The 18,713-nt window shown below is 38.7% G+C and overlaps 1 protein-coding gene across 1 annotated transcript in view; it reads left to right on the forward strand.

The window, feature by feature from the left end:
• The window catches only part of NUP210L (nucleoporin 210 like), an 81,387-nt gene that overhangs the window by 10,124 nt on the left and 52,550 nt on the right, over positions 1 to 18,713 (forward strand). Inside the window, exons 4-10 of the mRNA XM_024748185.1 lie at positions 165 to 258; positions 811 to 961; positions 3,010 to 3,142; positions 4,039 to 4,197; positions 8,830 to 8,898; positions 9,511 to 9,617; positions 10,275 to 10,415. Of these exons, the coding sequence (XP_024603953.1) occupies positions 165 to 258; positions 811 to 961; positions 3,010 to 3,142; positions 4,039 to 4,197; positions 8,830 to 8,898; positions 9,511 to 9,617; positions 10,275 to 10,415 (854 nt within the window). The remainder of the gene's footprint in view (positions 1 to 164; positions 259 to 810; positions 962 to 3,009; positions 3,143 to 4,038; positions 4,198 to 8,829; positions 8,899 to 9,510; positions 9,618 to 10,274; positions 10,416 to 18,713) is intronic.

An 18,713-nucleotide genomic window follows, 5' to 3' on the forward strand; every position in this document is an offset into this window, starting at 1 on the left:
TCTGCATGGTATTTGTGTTTTAATTCATTAATGATAGTGCTTCTATTTGTTAATGAAAGAAGCCTAAAAGTAATTTTCTAGTTAGGTTTCCCTTTCTTGTTAAAGATACCTGAATATTTTTGAATATGTGATTCTGTCTTGTCTGCTTTTGGCTTGCTCTACAGGAAATACTTTTAGTAGTTTGGCAGGGATGACGTTTGAGTGGAGCATTGCCCAGGATAATGAATCAGCAAGAGAAGAACTGTCTAGCAAAATTAGGTAACCTTGAAATCAAACATAACCATCTAACTTTGAAGGAGACATCTGCCTTTGGGTACCACACTGAACAGCAATCATTTGTGTGGGCTTTGATAATCTTTCTATCTGGAACTTTTTGGAACAGATAAATTTATCAGGGGGAAATGTCTTTGGTAGAATGACCTATGGCATGGATTTAGGTACCTTTATGATAGTTTAATTTGAGCCACTGCAGAGGAGTTCATGAGCTCAGGACTGTACAATTATTTGTCAGGTGTATCTTCTGCCAGTTTTATTGTTCAAGCTATCTATGCATGCCGAAATACAGTGAGTGGATAATAGTATGAAGTTTTGTCTTCAGTACCAAGTAATAGCTCTCAGACAATGCAAGTTTTAGTCCTACAACAGTTTTAGCCAGAAGCATATTAAGTACTTTTCTTCTATCTAGTCCAGGTGGAAATTTAAAACTTTTGACACTATATAGACATTGAAGAGATTATGTTTAGTCTCACAGAGCCTTTTGGAAGAAGACTCATTAATTTACTAGAAACAATCCTTATTTTATCTCTTTAGGATTTTGAAATACTCTGAAGCAGAATATTCTCCCCCTGTATATATAGCTGAGATGGAAAAGGAAGAGAAACAAGGGGATATGATTTTGGTGTCTGGGATTAGAACTGGTGCTGCTGTTGTAAAAGTTCGAATTTCTGAACCCTTCTATAAGGTAAAATGTTTGTGCTATAAACTTTCATTTAATAGTCTTGCCTATGGAATATATAGTTTTTATGTTTTTCTTAGTAGAAGCCTTCTAAGCTGATATGATTTGGGCCAATTGAAAAAGTCATTTGAAATGGATAAACATTTTTTACAAACTTGTCTTCCTTAAACATGTTATTACCCAATTACAACTGACATTTTCTCTTAAAACATGTAACTGCATTTTATTCACCAATCCTTTGAAGTGTAGGTCCAAGAACTTTGGCTGTGAGTTCACTGGTTAGAAATATACATACTGGTTCTTGCATAAATTACAGCTTCTAGTTTCTTTTTTTTTCATTTTTCATTTTATTTTATGGTCAAGTGAAAAATTACACATTTGTGAAACAATTTGAATGCAGGATTCTATATTTTTCAAGGATTTTCCCCCAGTCTTTTACATTTCTCACCTACACCTAATTTGATAGCAGTACATTTTAGCAGCTTACCTTTAACTTCTTTTCAAAACATTTAAATTTTTATAGAAACAACTCTTTTCATATAATTGTTTTTTAATGTAATTATAATTAAAAGTGCAACTGACATAAACAGGGTTGGGAAAAACAAATGTCATTTTGGTAAGCGTTTAATTCAAGTGGCAGGAAGGTGTGTGCACATCTAGAGAGCAGCCTATTAACCTTGTATTGGGTAAGCCTTCACAAGAATCAATACGTTCAACAAGGGATACAGAGTAACTTAATCTAATTCAGTTCACTGGAAGTTGGTTAAAAGAGTTTCCATGGGGCTTCCCTGCTGGCGCAGTGGTTGAGAGTCCGCCTGCCGATGCAGGGGACATGGGTTTGTGCTCTGGTCCGGGAAGATCCCACATGCCATGGAGCGGCTGGGTCCGTGAGCCATGGCCGCTGTGCCTGCGCTCCGCAATGGGAAAGGCCACAACAGTGAGAGGCCCGCGGTACCGCAAAAAAAAAAAAAAAAGAGTTTCCATGGCATACCGTTAATTAAGTCTTACCTTTTTCCATTTTAGCGTAGTGCCTTTTTATTTACCTACTCTTCTCCTTTAGAAAGCTTGTCATTTTCTATTCTTTGTTTGAGTGACTTAGAAAGTTAATATAGTATTAATATTCATGATCACTTTTTTTAAACATCCTTATTGGAGTATAATTGCTTTACAATGGTGTGTTAGTTTCTGCTTTATAACATAGTGAATCAGTTATGCATATACATATGTTCCAATATCTCTTCCCTCTTGCGTCTCCCTCCCTCCCATCCTCCCTATCCCACCCCTCTAGGTGGTCACAAAGCACCGAGCTGACATGATCACTTTTTAAAAATTAATTAATTTATCTGTTTCTGGCTGTGTTTGGTCTTTGTTGCTGCGCACGGGCTTTCTCTAGTTGCTGCAAGCGGGGGCTACTCTTCCTTGCAGTGCTCGGGCTTCTCATCGCGGTGGCTTCTCTTGTTGCGGAGCACAGACTCTAGGTGTGCAGGCTCTAGGCGCGCGGGCTTCAGTAGTTGTGGCTCGTGGGCTCTAGAGCACAGACTCAGTAGTTGTGGCACACACGTTTAGTTACTCCATAGCATGTGGCATCTTCCCAGACCACGGCTCAAACCCATGTCCCCTGCATTGGCAGGCAGATTCTTAACTACTGTGCCACCAGGGAAGTCCCATGATCACTTTTTAAGGCTAACTGAAATTATGATCTGTGATTAAGAAAGCATTTTTTAAATCTTGATAAAATATTTTAGGAGAAACTTATTAAAAGTAAACTTTAGGGCTTCCCTGGTGGCACAGTGGTTGAGAGTCCGCCTGCCAATGCAGGGGACACGGGTTCGTGCCCTGGTCTGGGAAGATCCCACATGCCGCGGAGCAGCTGGGCCCGTGAGCCATGGCAGCTGAGCCTGCGCGTCCGGAGTCTGTGCTCCGCAACGGGAGAGGCCACAGCAGTGAGAGGCCCGCGTACCGCAAAAAAAAAAAAAAAAAAGTAAACTTTAATGAGGAAGATGACCTTGAGGATTTTGCCTATGGAAACTGTGTTTTTTTCCTTCTTCCTTTAGAAAGTGGCAGCAGCATTGATACGTCTGCTTGTTTTGGAGAATATATTTCTTATACCATCCCATGATATTTATCTCTTAGTAGGAGCATATATTAAATATCGAGTTGCAAAAATGGTTCAGGGAAGAATGACAGGTAAATATCTTTTCCTAAGACTAACATTTCCCAAATCCTTTCTGCTGACAAGAGAAGCAACTCCACATTATGTATGCAAAATACTTCTTTCTGTCTTTAGATTTTGTGATAAAGTACAGTTTACCCTTGAACAACATGGGTTTGAACTGTGCAGGTCCACTTATACATGGATTTTCTTCAATAAATACTACAGTACTACAGGATGCGTGGTTGGCTGAGTGCATGAGTGCAGAACTGGGGTTACGGAGGGTTGACTAATATGCAGATTTTCAACTGCATGGTGATCAGGGAGTGGGGGATGGTGTCAGTTCCTCTAACCCCTGCATTGTTCAAAGATCAGCTATATCCCTTAATTGCTGTACTTGAGCTAATACTGAGCAGAGATAGTCTCCATGTCTTAAACAGGCTAATGCTGCTTAGCTTCAGTGCCCATAGACATCTGAATTGTCTATTAAAACAACAACCAAAAGTTTACTAGCTTTAGAGGGCAAGTGAAGAAACTTTACCAGAAGGGACTTGAATGATCTTTGCAAAAGGTGTTTATTGAGAAACTCAGTTCATTAACCAAAAAACTTAATACTCTATTGACCCCCAAAATCCCACTGAATTTATAAAGTGTGCATTTGCTCCATTAACATTAGTCCTTTACTTACTTTAGTGAGGATCCCTCCTCCTACTCTCAGTTCACTGAGTTTTAAGAATATAAGCAATACCAACAATAAACTCATATAGTATTCTCCTCAAAATGGCTACATGTAGAAATTCATCGTAGTGAGGGAAATTAAAAGCAGATTGTACTCTTATTTAGACCTGCTTCCTCTTATAATCCAACAATACACCATTGTCCGTTGGAATGGCTGCCCTGGTTACATTTATGTATCTTTCATGTCTTACAGAGGTGAAATTTCCCCTGGAACATTATACACTGGAATTGCAAAACCACAGAGTTTCATGTAATATGTCTCTTCCTGGGAAAGTGGCTTTACTGGATGAGAAAACAGCCATGGTGACTGCTGTCCAACTGGGCCACGCTAACCTTGTCTTTATCCATAAAAGTATCCTTTTGCTCAAGTTTTCGCTGCCAATCTATATTTCCTTGAGCATGCTATACATGTTCCTTGGTAAAATAATTAGTTAAGCATGATTATAATACTACTACATTTATTTTCTATAGGTTCTATTTTTAACAAAGCACTATAAATTATTTTTGTCATAATTTCTAACAAAGGGTAGGTACAGAAGAGTAGTTGGAACTTGGAATCTGTTGACTTCAGAGCTTATGTGCAACCTCAATCAAATTATAAATAGGAGACTGGGGAAAACAGTTTGGAGGAACTTGTGTAAACGTTATTTAATTTGTTCTTTCCTATTTTCACATGAATAATTGAGAAAAGATGGTATTGTCTGAAGTGGCTACTTAATTAATATTTGTTAAATTGAGAGTAATTTTTAAAAATTCACTAAACTTGGGCTTCCCTGGTGGCGCAGTGGTTAAGAATCCGCCTGCCGGGCTTCCCTGGTGGCACTAGTGGTTAAGAGTCCGCCTGTCGATGCAGGGGACACGAGTTCGTGGCCCGGTTCGGGAAGATCCCACATGCCGTGGAGCAACTAAGCCTGGGCGCCACATCTACTGAACCTGCTCTCTAGAGCCCGCAAGCCACAACTACTGAGCCCGTGTGCCACAACTACTGAAGCCCGCGTGCCTAAAGCCCGTGCTCCACAGCAAGAGAAGCCACCGCAATGAGAAGCCCGCACTCCACAGCAAGGGAAGCCACCGCAATGAGAAGCCCGCGCACCGCAACAAAAAGCAGCCCCCGCTCGACACAACTATAGAAAGCCCACGTGCAGCAATGAAGACCCAGTGCAGCCAAAAATAAATAAATAAATAAAAATTCACTAAACCTGCTCTGTAAGATTGAACAAAGAGAGATACATAGAGCGCTACTATAGTCAATGAAAACAAAACAGTATAAAGATTAAAATTCTCAGAAAACTGAAATTTTCAGGAAATTCATAAAATTCTCAGTGTTTGATATTGAAATATTTCCTATTTTTGAATCTTTGAATCTCAAATAACTTAATTTATTCAGCAAATATCTATTATATTTCTACTATATGTTCAACATTGCTCTAAGTGCTAAGCATACAGACTATTTTACTCAGGGTAGTTAGGGAAATCCTCTCTGATAAGGCCACATCAGAGCAATGAACCATACAGATATCTGGGTGAAAGAGCTCCAGGAAGAGGAAATAGCAATTGCAAAGGTTCTGAAGCAGAAGCATGTTTGGCATGTTTACAGAAGAGCAAGGAAGACACTGCTGCTGAGTGCAGAGAATAAGGGGAAAGTAGTAGAAGAGGTAATAGAGTAGGAGAGGGAGTAATTATGTAGGGCTTAGTAGGCTTAACTCTGAGTAAGAACCTATCAGTCTTGAAAGGTACAGTATTTCTTGTAGAATAGTATTTGTTAATTAGCTGATTATATTATTTGTCTAAAACACTCAGGAGAGGTTTGGTTCAAAGTTGTTTGTTCTCTAGTCATTTTAAGGTGCCTAGGACATTTGTGAACAAATACAATAGTGCCTACAAAGTAAACTAAGACATTTGATATCTACTGAGCCCCAGCTGTGTGTCAGGCACTACCCTGAATTCCCCAGGCAGACTTACCATGATTTTTTTTCATATTCTCAGTTCATATCATTATTTATTTCAAAGTAGTAACTATTAAAATATACTACATTTATCTCTTGACATGGATGGTGATGATTCATAGTTTGTTCCAGCACCTGCCTTAGGGTGGCTGGTGGTACCGTTGTTCATAGAGATGGGTAATATAAAAGAAGGAGCAGGTTTAAGGGAAAAGGAAACTAGTTTAGTTTTTCACATGTTAACTTGAAGTATCTGTGGGATAGACATCCAAGCAGAAATGCATCTGGAGGAGAAAGATTCAAGATGAAGACAGATATTTGAAAGTTATCAGTTTATAGCCAGGTGATAGTTGAAGCTGTTGTTGTAGACAAAATCACCTAGGGGGAATATACAGAGTGAGAGGAGAAGAGAGCTGAAGACAGAACTGTGGAATATTAGCTTGTGAGGTTCATATGGAAGAGGAGGGACTTTAAGGAGGCCCAGAAAGAATGTTTAAAAAGTAGTAGGAGGGGACTTCCCTGGTGGCGCAGTGGTTAAGAATCTGCCTGCCAATGCAGGGGACACAGGTTGGAGCCCTGGTCCCGGAAGATCCCACATGCCACGGAACAACTGAGCCTGTGCTCTAGAGCCTGAGAGCCACAACTTCTGAGCCCGCAAGCCACAACTACTGAAGCCCGCATGCTCTGGAGCTCACATGCCGCAACTACTGAGCCCGTGTGCTGCAACTACTGAAGCCTACACGCCTAGAGCCCATGCTCCACAACGAGAGAAGCCACTGCAATGAGAAGCCCATGCACCACAACGAAGAGTAGCCCCTGCTCACCACAACTAGAGAAAAGCCCACGTGCAACAACAAAGACCCAGCACAGCCAAAAATAAAAATTAAAAACAAAAATTAACAACAACAAAAAAAGTAGTAGGAAGGGGACTTCCCTAGTGGCGCAGTGGATAAGACTCCGTGCTCCCACTGCAGGGGGCCCAGGTTCGATCTCTGGTCAGGGAATTAGATCCCACATGCATGCCGCAAGTAAGAGTTTGCATGCCACAACTAATGAGCCGCCTGCCACAACTAAGACCCAGCACAACCAAATAAATAAATAAATAAATAAAATATAAAAAGTTGTAGGAGGGATTTCTCTGGCGGTCCCGTGGTTAAGATTTCACCTTCCAGTGCAGGGGGTATGGGTTCTATCCCTGGTCGGGGAGCTAAGATCCCACGTGCCTTGCAGACAAAAATCCAAAACATAAAACAGAAGCAATATTGTAACAAATTCAATAAAGAGTTTAAAAATGTTCCACATCAAAAAAATCTTAAAAAAAAAAAGTAGTAGGAAAACCAGGAGAGAGGTTTCATGATAACCAAGTGAGGAATTTACAAAGAGAATGTTCCTCAGGTGAAATAGGCAGAGATAAAGACTAAGATAAAGACTGAAAGACTGTAGTAACCAGTAAGTCTTGGATCACTTTTTCAATAAAAACAGCTTGGCTTTAAAAAGGAGGCAAAAAGGTAGAACTTTGAAAAAGGCATGAGAACTTTTTTAAGTTAAGAGAAACTTGAATATGTCTATAAGTTAAACAGAGAGATGGCAGAGATATGGAAGAAAAGAAGGCCAGCTGATGGAGTAAGATTTCTGAGGGGCAAGAGAAAATGAGATTCAGAACAGATGGAAGGATTAGGTGAAAGGAAGATATCTTATTCTGTTAATGGAGGAATGAACTGGTGTAGAGACCTATCGAGATCCATTTCCTTGTCTGTAAAAGCGAAAGGAATGATGTACTCCTGAATTCCTTCTAGCTTTTATATTTTATGAATACAGTACGTAATCAAAACCAAACCTAGATTGGCACAGAGTTGCCTACAGTGTTTAAAAGATTTGCTCTGATGAATAGATAAAAAGTAATTTTAATTATCATATCAATTGTATGTATATTAGTAGCTCATTTGGAGTACTGGGACAGCTTTAAAAGTTTGATCCCTGAAATAGATTAAATATTTTGCTTTCATTATCACTATAGATAATGTAGTGCTAAACTATAGCCTAGTGCATGACTGAATTAATAGAACTTCTAAATTAGTGTACTTTGAAATAATGAGTGTTTTCCATTAAGTCGTTTCAGAAGTATATTTCTCAGAGCAGAAATAATTTCTTCTTAGCTTTTGGATGTAGTATATTTCTGAGAGGAAAATACGTTACTAATTAGATTGTGTATAGGCTAACAGAATAAATTTTTATTTCTGCTAAAATTTTAAAAAAATATTTACTTCTTTGGCTACGTCGGGTCTTAGTTGCGGGGGGCGGGCTCTTTGTTGCAGCGCAGGGGCTCCAGAGCGCATGGGCTCAGTAGTTGCGGCGACCTAGGCTTAGTTGCCCCGCGGCATGTGGGATCTTAGTTCCCCGACTAGGGCTCGAACCCGAGTCCCCTGAATTGGAAGGTGGATTCTTAACCACTGGACCACCAGGGAAGTCCCCTGCTAAAATTTAACGAAAGGGAATAATGGGTAGTATGATGTGTGACCTAGAAGTATCTTTGGTGACAAAGAGAAAACATTTTGGTATTAAAGGATTGCCACAGATAATAGAAAATCAACTAGTGATTTTTAAAACTGTCTGCAGAGCCCAAGGCAAGTTGCTGGGCTGGATGGCAAGTCATGCCTCTCCCTCCCTCTCCATCCACCACTGACCATTTCTTTAGCCAGGGCAATGCCACTTTGTCCAGCTTTCCATAATGGGCTCCTATGTAAGAATTTTGCAGGAGGAAAGAGTTCCACAGCTAAATGAATATTAAAAACATGGAGCATGATCTTTTTTCTCTCATTTCATCTTCCTCATATTTGAAATTCAAGAATACCTGATTCCTGTGATTGCTGAGCCCTCAGATTTTTCTCAGAATATACACATTTAAGTTTTGCTTTCCAGTGGATAATAAAAGATAGAACTTTTATTTGCTTTCATTTGTGAGCTTATTTATTTATTTTTGGTAACTCATATTTCTCTTTTCACCCAACTAGCTCATAAAATTTCCTTAAGCAAAAATTAAGATGTCCATATGCGATCTTTGTCTGGACTCCCAAGTTGCACCATATATGTTGTAGAGCCTGGATTTCTAGGTATTTTTAGATAATAATTTTCAGAAAGCTGAATAGCTTAAAGTATTTCACTGAAATGAGTGCATTAAAGACTAGAGTGCTTCATTTTGAGACTTAACTAATTTCAAATTCAACCTTACTTGACATGTTTTCTCACATTGTTTCGGTTAAATGCTGTCTGCAAGAGTAAAGCATCTTGAGACATTGTTATAAAACATGAAGCTCCATGTAATACAACGTTGGGTTAGAAAAAGAGACTTTATACAAGGAAAAAAGAAACCTAATGTCCTTAAGCCATATGAAACAATGAATCTGACTGAAATCAGCTGAAATCTTGCCTGACATATCAGAAATGAGCAAAATTGTGGGTTTGGGGGTGGAGTGGCATTTGTATACAGATATAAGTGAGAGTGTTTCCTTTATACCTGAGATGAGCTAAGTTAAGCCAGGATCTTTGGAAACCCAAATTATTATACAATTTTATAGAGGCAACTAAAGGATCTACTTTGGAAACCATCTCCATCTATTATTGAGTTTTGCTCTTTAAATGACTTTTTAAAGTTTGTATTTTTAAATTCATTGTAGAAAAATGTTGGCCTCTTCTAATATTTTTGTTTCTTGATTTGTGTACAGGTTTCACAGTCCAACCTGGAGACCGTTGGAGTCTAGAGGTGGGGCAGGTGTATGTTATTACAGTAGAAGTATTTGATAAAAGCAGCACAAAAGTCTATATTTCAGATGTGAGTCTCTCTTTTGTATTTTTCTAGCCCCTTTAAGGATAACTCCTTGAGTGGGAAATCTTTTTGGCTAGGAAGACTTTTTTTCTTTTGCTTCCAGATTTTACCTTTGAAAATGCAAGTTACTACTTTATTATTATTAAATAGTTCTATCCTTGAGGAATGCTAAACCAGAAGTAAAAGATATAATCTGGTTAGAATTATAGAAGAGAGATGAAGTTGACACCAATGATAACACTTTGGAGGGGATCCTCATTTTACAACTTCCTTTCAGAGATGGTCACCAGAGTTTTATAGTGGTGAGAGTAATAGTGTGACCATTAAATGTGAAGTGTTGTAGTCACTCTCCAGTGTCCTTTTCTTTTTCCCCTGAGAACTGTCAATTTATGGAATAGCACAGATTACACTAAAGTTTATATAAGCTTCGACTCTTCCTATTTTTGATTACTTGCCATTAATGGATCTTTCAAAAACTAGTACCATTTTAAAATGACATCTTTCCAACTTAGAATTTGGTGAGGGAGAGCAAAGATTTTGTTTTTGTTTCTTTAACCCCCAGAATGCATAGCCACACTTTTTTTTTTTAATGCTTTGGGATTAAGATGGCTTTAGGGAAAAAGCATGTCTTCAGGTTTGTGTTGATTTTGGGCTGATTTTCAGAATCTCAGGATTATGTACCAATTCCCAAGAGAGTATTTTGAAGAGCAGCTGACTACTGTGAATGGATCTTACAATGTAGTGAAAGCCCTGAAACATGGTGTGGTCATGATAAATGCATCCCTGACTTCCATCATTTACCAGGTAGGAATTAAAAGGATGGTCTTTGAATCCTGAGAACACTGACCAGACTTGCCTGACTTGTTGATTTGCAAGCACATATATGGCATATCCCACCTTTATCTTTCACAAAATAAACTAATAAACAGTACACTTAGTAGTTTATACCTCTACAAATTTTCTGTTCCAATTTCTGTTAATGCATATATCTGCATTTGTGGTCATTGTGTATGTATGTCATTTGAGGGTCCTTTAAAAATTATTTCAGGGCTTCCATGGTGGCGCAGTGGTTGAGAGTCTGCCTGCCGATGCAGGGGACACGGGTTTGTGCCCCGGTCCGGGAAGATCCCACATGCTGCGGAGCGGCTGGTCCCGTGAGCCATGGCCGCTGAGCCTGTGTCCGGAGCCTGTGCTCCGCAACAAGACAGGCCACAACAGTGAGAGGCCCGCATACCACAAAATAAATAAATAAATAAATAAATAATATATATATATATATATATATATAATTTCATATGCACGTTTCCTTGTGTCATCAGGTCCACATAGGAGTACTTTCTATTCTAAAAATCCAAAGGGTTAATATGCCAATTGTTCAACCATGTCACCAACTTTGAACTTTTGCATTTTTAACAGTTTTTTTACTTTGTAAATGGCATAACTGTGTATCTTCGTATAATTTTTATTCCTTTTGGTTAATTTTCTTATGGTATAATAACAGAAATGGAGTTACGAGGTAAAGGGATAAGGAATGAATCTGTTTCTAATGCGTCTAAAATGTGTAAGTATCTGATTTTTAACTGTCTGTCAAATTTTTTTCCCTCTCCCAAACTTACTTTTTCTCCAGTGATCCTTTTGCCCAGCTGTTTAAGACAAAATCCCAAGAGTCACCCTTGACTCTGCCTTCTCCTTCACCTTCTACATTCAGTACATTATTGAATGCCATGTCAGTTCTTCTAAATGTCTCTCAAACCCATTTCTTACTAGGTGAAGAAGACATTGCGGTCTTTCACCTAGACTTTCACAGTAGCTTCTAAACTGATATTCCGACCTCCAATATTGTCCGTGGCTAGAATGATATTCCAAAAACTACAAAAATTATTATGTATTTACTATTTAAATTCCTTTGGTGGCTTCCCATTGATTTTACGGTAAAGTTTAAACTTCTTAATGTAGTTTTATAGGACCCTCTATGACAGAGATCACAATCTGGTGGCCTGCAGACTATCTTGGTTTGTAATCTTGTTTTTTATTTAGGTGTGTAAGTTTCTTTTTAATTGGGAAATTTCAAATAAAATCCAAGTTTCTGATTCTCTAGATTATATGAAAATCTGACAGTGATTAGCTGGAAGAGATAGTGGCTACAACATTTAGACTATACTTTTCAGCCTGCTGTGTTTCCTGCCATTCCCTGTTATTTTATATTCAGCTTGATAAACCTGTTTATAATATCTACCTGATACCTGTAGGCATTTGAGTTTGTGACTCTATATGATTGGCCCCTGACAACTTCTCCAACCTCAGGTCTTGTCACGCTTCCTCTCTTATGTTTCAGCCATACTGAACTTTCAGTTTCTAAAAAATGTCTCTTTTTGCCTCTATTTTATTTTCATTTTTTATAAATAAATATAATTCCTTTTGTCTACAGCCCTTTCTCCCTACTCAATGCACAGGGCTAGCTTAACGTTGGTTCCTCAGGCATGTTTTCACCTTTCATATGTTCTTAGAGCTCCCTGAACTTCTCAGATCAAAATATTCATCGTAGTTTATTGTTATTATTTGCTTCTTTCATCAGATTATAAACTTTGAGGGCAAAGATTATGCCTACTATATTCACAGCTGTTGCCCTAACATCTGAGTGACTAAACATACAGTTGATACAAATAAGTATTTGTTAAATGAATGAATGGTGTTTGGATTAGTTATGGTCAGGTATAGATCTATATTCAGTATTAAAATATATCCAGTTTTTTAACAATATTTAATACACAGTGATTTTTAAAATCCATTGTTATGGTATTTCTGGCAGTTTGACTCTATTCTACAATTATTCTTCAATCCCACCAATCCTGCTTTTAAAAAATGTTATGTTTTAAAATCTGAGCGCATCCTTACTCCTTTATTTATTTATTTATTTATTTTTGGCTGTGTTGGGTCTTCGTTTTTGCACGTGGGCTTTTCTCTCTAGTTGTAGTGAGCGGGGGCTACTCTTCGTTGAGGTGCGTGAGCTTCTCATTGCGGTGGCTTTTCTTGTTGCACAGCACGGGCTCTAGGCACGCGGGCTTCAATACTTGTGGTACATAGGCTCAGTAGTTGTGGCTCTTGGGCTCTAGAGCACAGGCTCAGTAGTTGTGGCACACAGGCTTAATTGCCCTGCGGCATGTGGGATCTTTCTGGACCAGGGATCAAACCCGTGTCCCCTGCATTGGCAGGTGGATTCTCAACCACTGTGCCACCAGGGAAGCCCTGTAGATCACTTTTGAGAGTTGCAATCTTAACAATATTAGGTCTTCCAATACGTGAACATGGGATGTCTTTCCATTTATTCAGATTGTCTTTAATTTATTTAAGCAATATTTTGTAGTCTTCAGTGTACAAGTCCTGCACCTCCTTGGTTGAATTTATTCCTAAGTAGTTTATTCTCTTTTGATGATATTGTAATGAATTTTTTTCTTAATTTACCTTTCTAGTTTGTTTATTGCTAATGTATAGAAGTACAACTGATATTTATGTGTTGATCTGCTATGCTGCAACTTTGCTGAATTAGTTTATTTGCTCTAGTATTTTTCCTGGATTCTATAGGATCTTTCATATATAAGATCATATCACCTGCAAATAGTGATGATTTTGCTCCTCCCTTTCCCATTTTGATACCTTTTATTTCATTTTCCTGCCTAATTTCTCTGGCTAGAACTTATACTACAATATTGAATAAAAGTGGCAATAGTGGGCATCCTTGTCTTGTTCTTGATCTTAGGGCAAAAACTGTCATTCTTTCACCATTGAGTATGATGTTAGCTGTGGAGTTTTCATATGTGGCCTTTATCATATCGAAGAAGTTCTTTTCCACTCCTGGTTGTTGAGTGTTTTTACTGTGAAAGGGCGTTGAATTTTTCTCAAATGTCTTTAAGCATATTTTTTTCTTTCATCAGTGATTTTTAAAATCCATTGTTATGGTATTTCTGGCAGTTTGACTCTATTCTACAATTATTCTTCAATCCCACCAATCCTGCTTTTAAAAAATGTTATGTTTTAAAATCTGAGCGCATCCTTACTCCTTTATTTATTTATTTATTTATTTTTGGCTGTGTTGGGTCTTCGTTTTTGCACGTGGGCTTTTCTCTCTAGTTGTAGTGAGCGGGGGCTACTCTTCGTTGAGGTGCGTGAGCTTCTCATTGCGGTGGCTTTTCTTGTTGCACAGCACGGGCTCTAGGCACGCGGGCTTCAATACTTGTGGTACATAGGCTCAGTAGTTGTGGCTCTTGGGCTCTAGAGCACAGGCTCAGTAGTTGTGGCACACAGGCTTAATTGCCCTGCGGCATGTGGGATCTTTCTGGACCAGGGATCAAACCCGTGTCCCCTGCATTGGCAGGTGGATTCTCAACCACTGTGCCACCAGGGAAGCCCTGTAGATCACTTTTGAGAGTTGCAATCTTAACAATATTAGGTCTTCCAATACGTGAACATGGGATGTCTTTCCATTTATTCAGATTGTCTTTAATTTATTTAAGCAATATTTTGTAGTCTTCAGTGTACAAGTCCTGCACCTCCTTGGTTGAATTTATTCCTAAGTAGTTTATTCTCTTTTGATGATATTGTAATGAATTTTTTTCTTAATTTACCTTTCTAGTTTGTTTATTGCTAATGTATAGAAGTACAACTGATATTTATGTGTTGATCTGCTATGCTGCAACTTTGCTGAATTAGTTTATTTGCTCTAGTATTTTTCCTGGATTCTATAGGATCTTTCATATATAAGATCATATCACCTGCAAATAGTGATGATTTTGCTCCTCCCTTTCCCATTTTGATACCTTTTATTTCATTTTCCTGCCTAATTTCTCTGGCTAGAACTTATACTACAATATTGAATAAAAGTGGCAATAGTGGGCATCCTTGTCTTGTTCTTGATCTTAGGGCAAAAACTGTCATTCTTTCACCATTGAGTATGATGTTAGCTGTGGAGTTTTCATATGTGGCCTTTATCATATCGAAGAAGTTCTTTTCCACTCCTGGTTGTTGAGTGTTTTTACTGTGAAAGGGCGTTGAATTTTTCTCAAATGTCTTTAAGCATATTTTTTTCTTTCATCCTATTAGTTGGTATATTACATTGACTGACGTTTATATATCATACTGCTTTTGAATTCCTGGGAAAAATCCCACTTGGTCATGGTGTACAATCCTATTAACATGCTGCTGGATTTGGTTTGCCATTGTTTTCTTCAGGAGTTTTGTATTTATATTCTTAAAGTATACTGGTCTGTAGTTTTCTTTTTTTGTGATGTCTTTGATTTTGGTATCAGGGCAAATGCTGGCCTCTTAGAATGAGTTAGGAAGAGTTCCCTCCTTTTTCTTTTTTTCTTCATCATCTTGTTATTCTTTTTTCTTTTTTTAAAGGTTTGAGAAGCATTGCTGTTAATTCTTCTTTAAATGTTTGTGAAACTTTACAACCGGGGCTTCCCTGGTGGCGTAGTGGTTGAGAAACCTCCTGCCGATGCAGGGGACACGGGTTCGTGCCCCGGTCTGGGAAGATCCCACATGCCGCGGAGCGGCTGGGCCCGTGAGCCGTGGCCGCTGAGCCTGCGTGTCCAGAGCCTGTTCTCTGCAACAGCAGAGGCCACAAGAGTGAGAGGCCCGCATACCGCAAAAAAAAAAAAAAAAAAAAAGAAAGAAAATTTACAACCGAAGCCATCTAGGTCTGGGCTTTTCTTTGCTGGAAAATTTTTGATTACCGATTCAATCTCTTTGCTTGCTATAGGTCTGGTCAAATTTTCTACTTCTACTGGGTCAGTTTTTTATTGTTTTTTTTTTTTGGTACACGGGCCTCTCACTGCTGTGGCCTCTCCCGCTGCGGAGCACAGGCTCCGGACGCGCAGGCTCAGTGGCCACGGCTCACAGGCCTAGCCGCTCCGCGGCATGTGGGATCTTCCCGGACTGGGGCACGAACCCGTGTCCCCTGCATCGGCAGGGGGACTCTCAACCACTGTGCCACCAGGGAAGCCCTGGGTCAGTTTTTTTAATTGATGTGCTTCTAGGAATTTGTCCATTTGATCTAGGTTGTCTAATTTGTTGGTGGACAATTGTTCATAGTATTCTCTTAGAATCCTTTTTATTTCTGTAAAGTTGGTAGTAATGTCCCCACTTTCATTTCTGATTTTAGTAATTTGAGTATTCTCTCTTTTTTTTCTTAGTCACTCTAGCTAAACTCAATTTTGTTGATCGTTTTGAACAACCAAATTTTGGTTTTGTTGATTTTGTGTACTGATTTTCTACTCAGTTTTTTAAATCACTGCTCTAAAAAAAAATCTTTATTATGTCCTTCCTTGTGCTAGTTTTACGTTTAGTTTGCTTTTCCTTTTCTAGTTCCTTTAGCTATACAGTCAGATTATTGATTTGAGATTTTTCTTCTTTTTTTGGTCACACTGTGCCCAGCTTACAGGATCTTAGTTCCCTGACCAGGGATTGAACCCCGGGCCACGGCAGTGAAAGCACCAAGTCCTAACTACTGGACCTCCAGGGAACTCTGTCTTCTTTTTTAATACACATGTTTACAACTATAAGTTTTCCTCTGAGCATTGCTTTCACTGCATCCTGTAAGTTTTGGCATGTTGTATTTTTGTTTTCCTTCATCTCAGAATTTCCTAATGTTCCTTATGATTTCTGCTTTGACACACTGGTTGTTTAGAGGGTTGTTTAATTTCCACATATTTGTGAATTGTCTAGTTTTCCCCGTGTGAATTCTAGTTTTAGTCCATTTTGGTTGAAGAAGATACTTCATATGATTTCAGTGTTTTTAAATTTATTGAGACTTGTTTTGTGGCTTAACATATGGCCTATCCTGGAGAACGTTCCACGTGCACTTGAGAAGAATGAGCATTTTGTTGTTTTGGGGTGAACTATTCTGTATATGTCTGCTAGGTCTAGTTGGTGTATAGTGTTGGTCAAGTCCTCCATTTCCATATTGATCTTTTGTTCTGGTTGTTCTATCCATTATTGAAACTGAGGTATTAAAATTCAACTATTGTAAAACTCTGTTTCTCCCTTCAGTTTTGTCCATTTTTGCTTCATTTTGTGGGGGGGGCTCTTTTGTTAGGTAGGTTTATGTTTATAATTGTTATATCGTCTTGATGAATTGACCCTTTTATCAATTTATAATGACCTTTGTCTCTTGTAACAATTTTTTAAAATCTGTTTTGTTTGACATTAATATAGACTGCTCCCCCAACTCTCTTTTGGTAATTATTTGCATGGAATATATTTTTCCCTTCTTTCACTTTCATTCATGAATCTAACATGAATCTCCTATAGATAGCATATAATTGGATCATATTCTTCTTTATCCATTCTGTCAATCTCTGCCTTTTAATTGGAGAGTTTAATTTATTTTTGGCTGAGTTGGGTCTTCGTTTTTATGCAACGGCTTTCTCTAGTTGTGGCAAGCGGGGGCCACTCTTCATCGTGGTGTGTGGGCCTCTCACTGTCGCGGCCTCTCTTGTTGCGGAGCACAGGCTCCAGACGCACAGGCTCAGTAGTTGTGGCTCACGGGCCCAGTTGCTCCGCGGCATGTGGGATCTTCCCAGACCAGGGCTCGAACCCGTGTCCCCTGCATTAGCAGGCAGACTCTCAACCACTGTACCACCAGGGAAGCCCAAATTTGAGACATTTTCATCATTATTTCTTCAAATATTCTTTCTGCACCTTTCTTTCCCTACTTCTGGGACCCCTGTTTTGTATATATTGATTTACTTGATGTGCTCCACTGGTCTTTAAGGCTTGGTTATTTTTCTTCATTATTTTTTCTTTTTGCTACTCTGAATAACTTCAATGGACCTCTCTTCAAGTTTGCTGATTCTTTCTTCTGCCAGCTGAAATCTGCTGTGAAGGTCTTCTAGTGAAGTTTTCATTTCGGTTATTGTACTTTTAGCTTCAGAATATCTGTTTGATTCCTTTTTTATAATTTCTATCTCTTCATCAATATTCTCTATTTGGTGAAACATCATTCTTCTGGAGTGATGTCCATTGTTTCCTTTAGCTCTTCAATTTAAAATCTTTGTTTAGTAAGTCCAGTATCTGTGTTTCCTCAGAGACCGATTGTGTTAATTTCTTTTTTTTCTATGAATGGGCCGTATTTTCTTGTTTCTTTGCATACCTTATAATTTTTTTGTTGTTGAAAAGCTAACATTTTGATATTACAGTGGACCCTTGAACAACATAGGTTTGAATTGCACAGTTCCACTTATACATTTTTTCACTTTTAATACATACTACAATACAACATAATCCATGGTTGGTCTGCAAATATGATACCATGGATATGGAGGGCTGACTGTAAAGTTATACATGGATTTTGACTGCACAGAGGGTTGGCACTCCTAAACCCCACATTGTTCAAAGGTCAACTGTATAATGTGGTAACTTTGGAAATCACATTCTTCCCTTTCCTCAGGGTGTGTTGTTATTGCTTGATGTGGGTTGTAGTTGCTTGTATGTTTAGTGAGTTTTCTAAACTATTTGTGGAAGATTGTGTTATTTGTCATCTGTAGTATAAAATTTCAATTCCTTTAGCTTGTAGGCAGTGGTTTGACAAATAATTTCTTTAATGCCTTAAGTCACCTTTTTCTTGGGGCTTCCCTGGTGGTGCAGTGGTTAAGAATCTGCCTGCTAATGCAAGGGACATGGGTTTGAGCCCTGGTCCGGGAAGATCCCACATGCCGCAGAGCAACTAAGCCCATGTGCCACAGCTACTGAGCCTGAGCTCTGGAGCCCGCGAGCCACAACTACTGAGCCCGTGTGCCACAACTACTGAAGCCCACACACCTAGAGCCCGTGCTCTACAACAAGAGAAGCCACCATAATGAGAAGCCCGTGCACTGCAGTGAAGAGTAGCCCCTGCTCCCTGCAACTAGAGAAAGCCCGCATGCAGCAACGGAGACCCAACTCAGCCAAAAATAAATAAAAAATTTTAAAATATATATATGAATAAAAAGTCACCTTTTTCTTGATTCGACATACATTTGGTTGCTGTAAACCTTTGAGTATTTTTGAGTATTTTCCAAAGTTAATTCTGACTTTTTTTTTTTTTTTTTTTTTTTTTTTTTTTTT

The sequence above is a fragment of the Neophocaena asiaeorientalis genome, unplaced genomic scaffold, assembly GCF_003031525.2.
Source record: "Neophocaena asiaeorientalis asiaeorientalis breed wild unplaced genomic scaffold, Neophocaena_asiaeorientalis_V1.1 scaffold76, whole genome shotgun sequence".
NCBI lineage: Eukaryota > Metazoa > Chordata > Mammalia > Artiodactyla > Phocoenidae > Neophocaena > Neophocaena asiaeorientalis.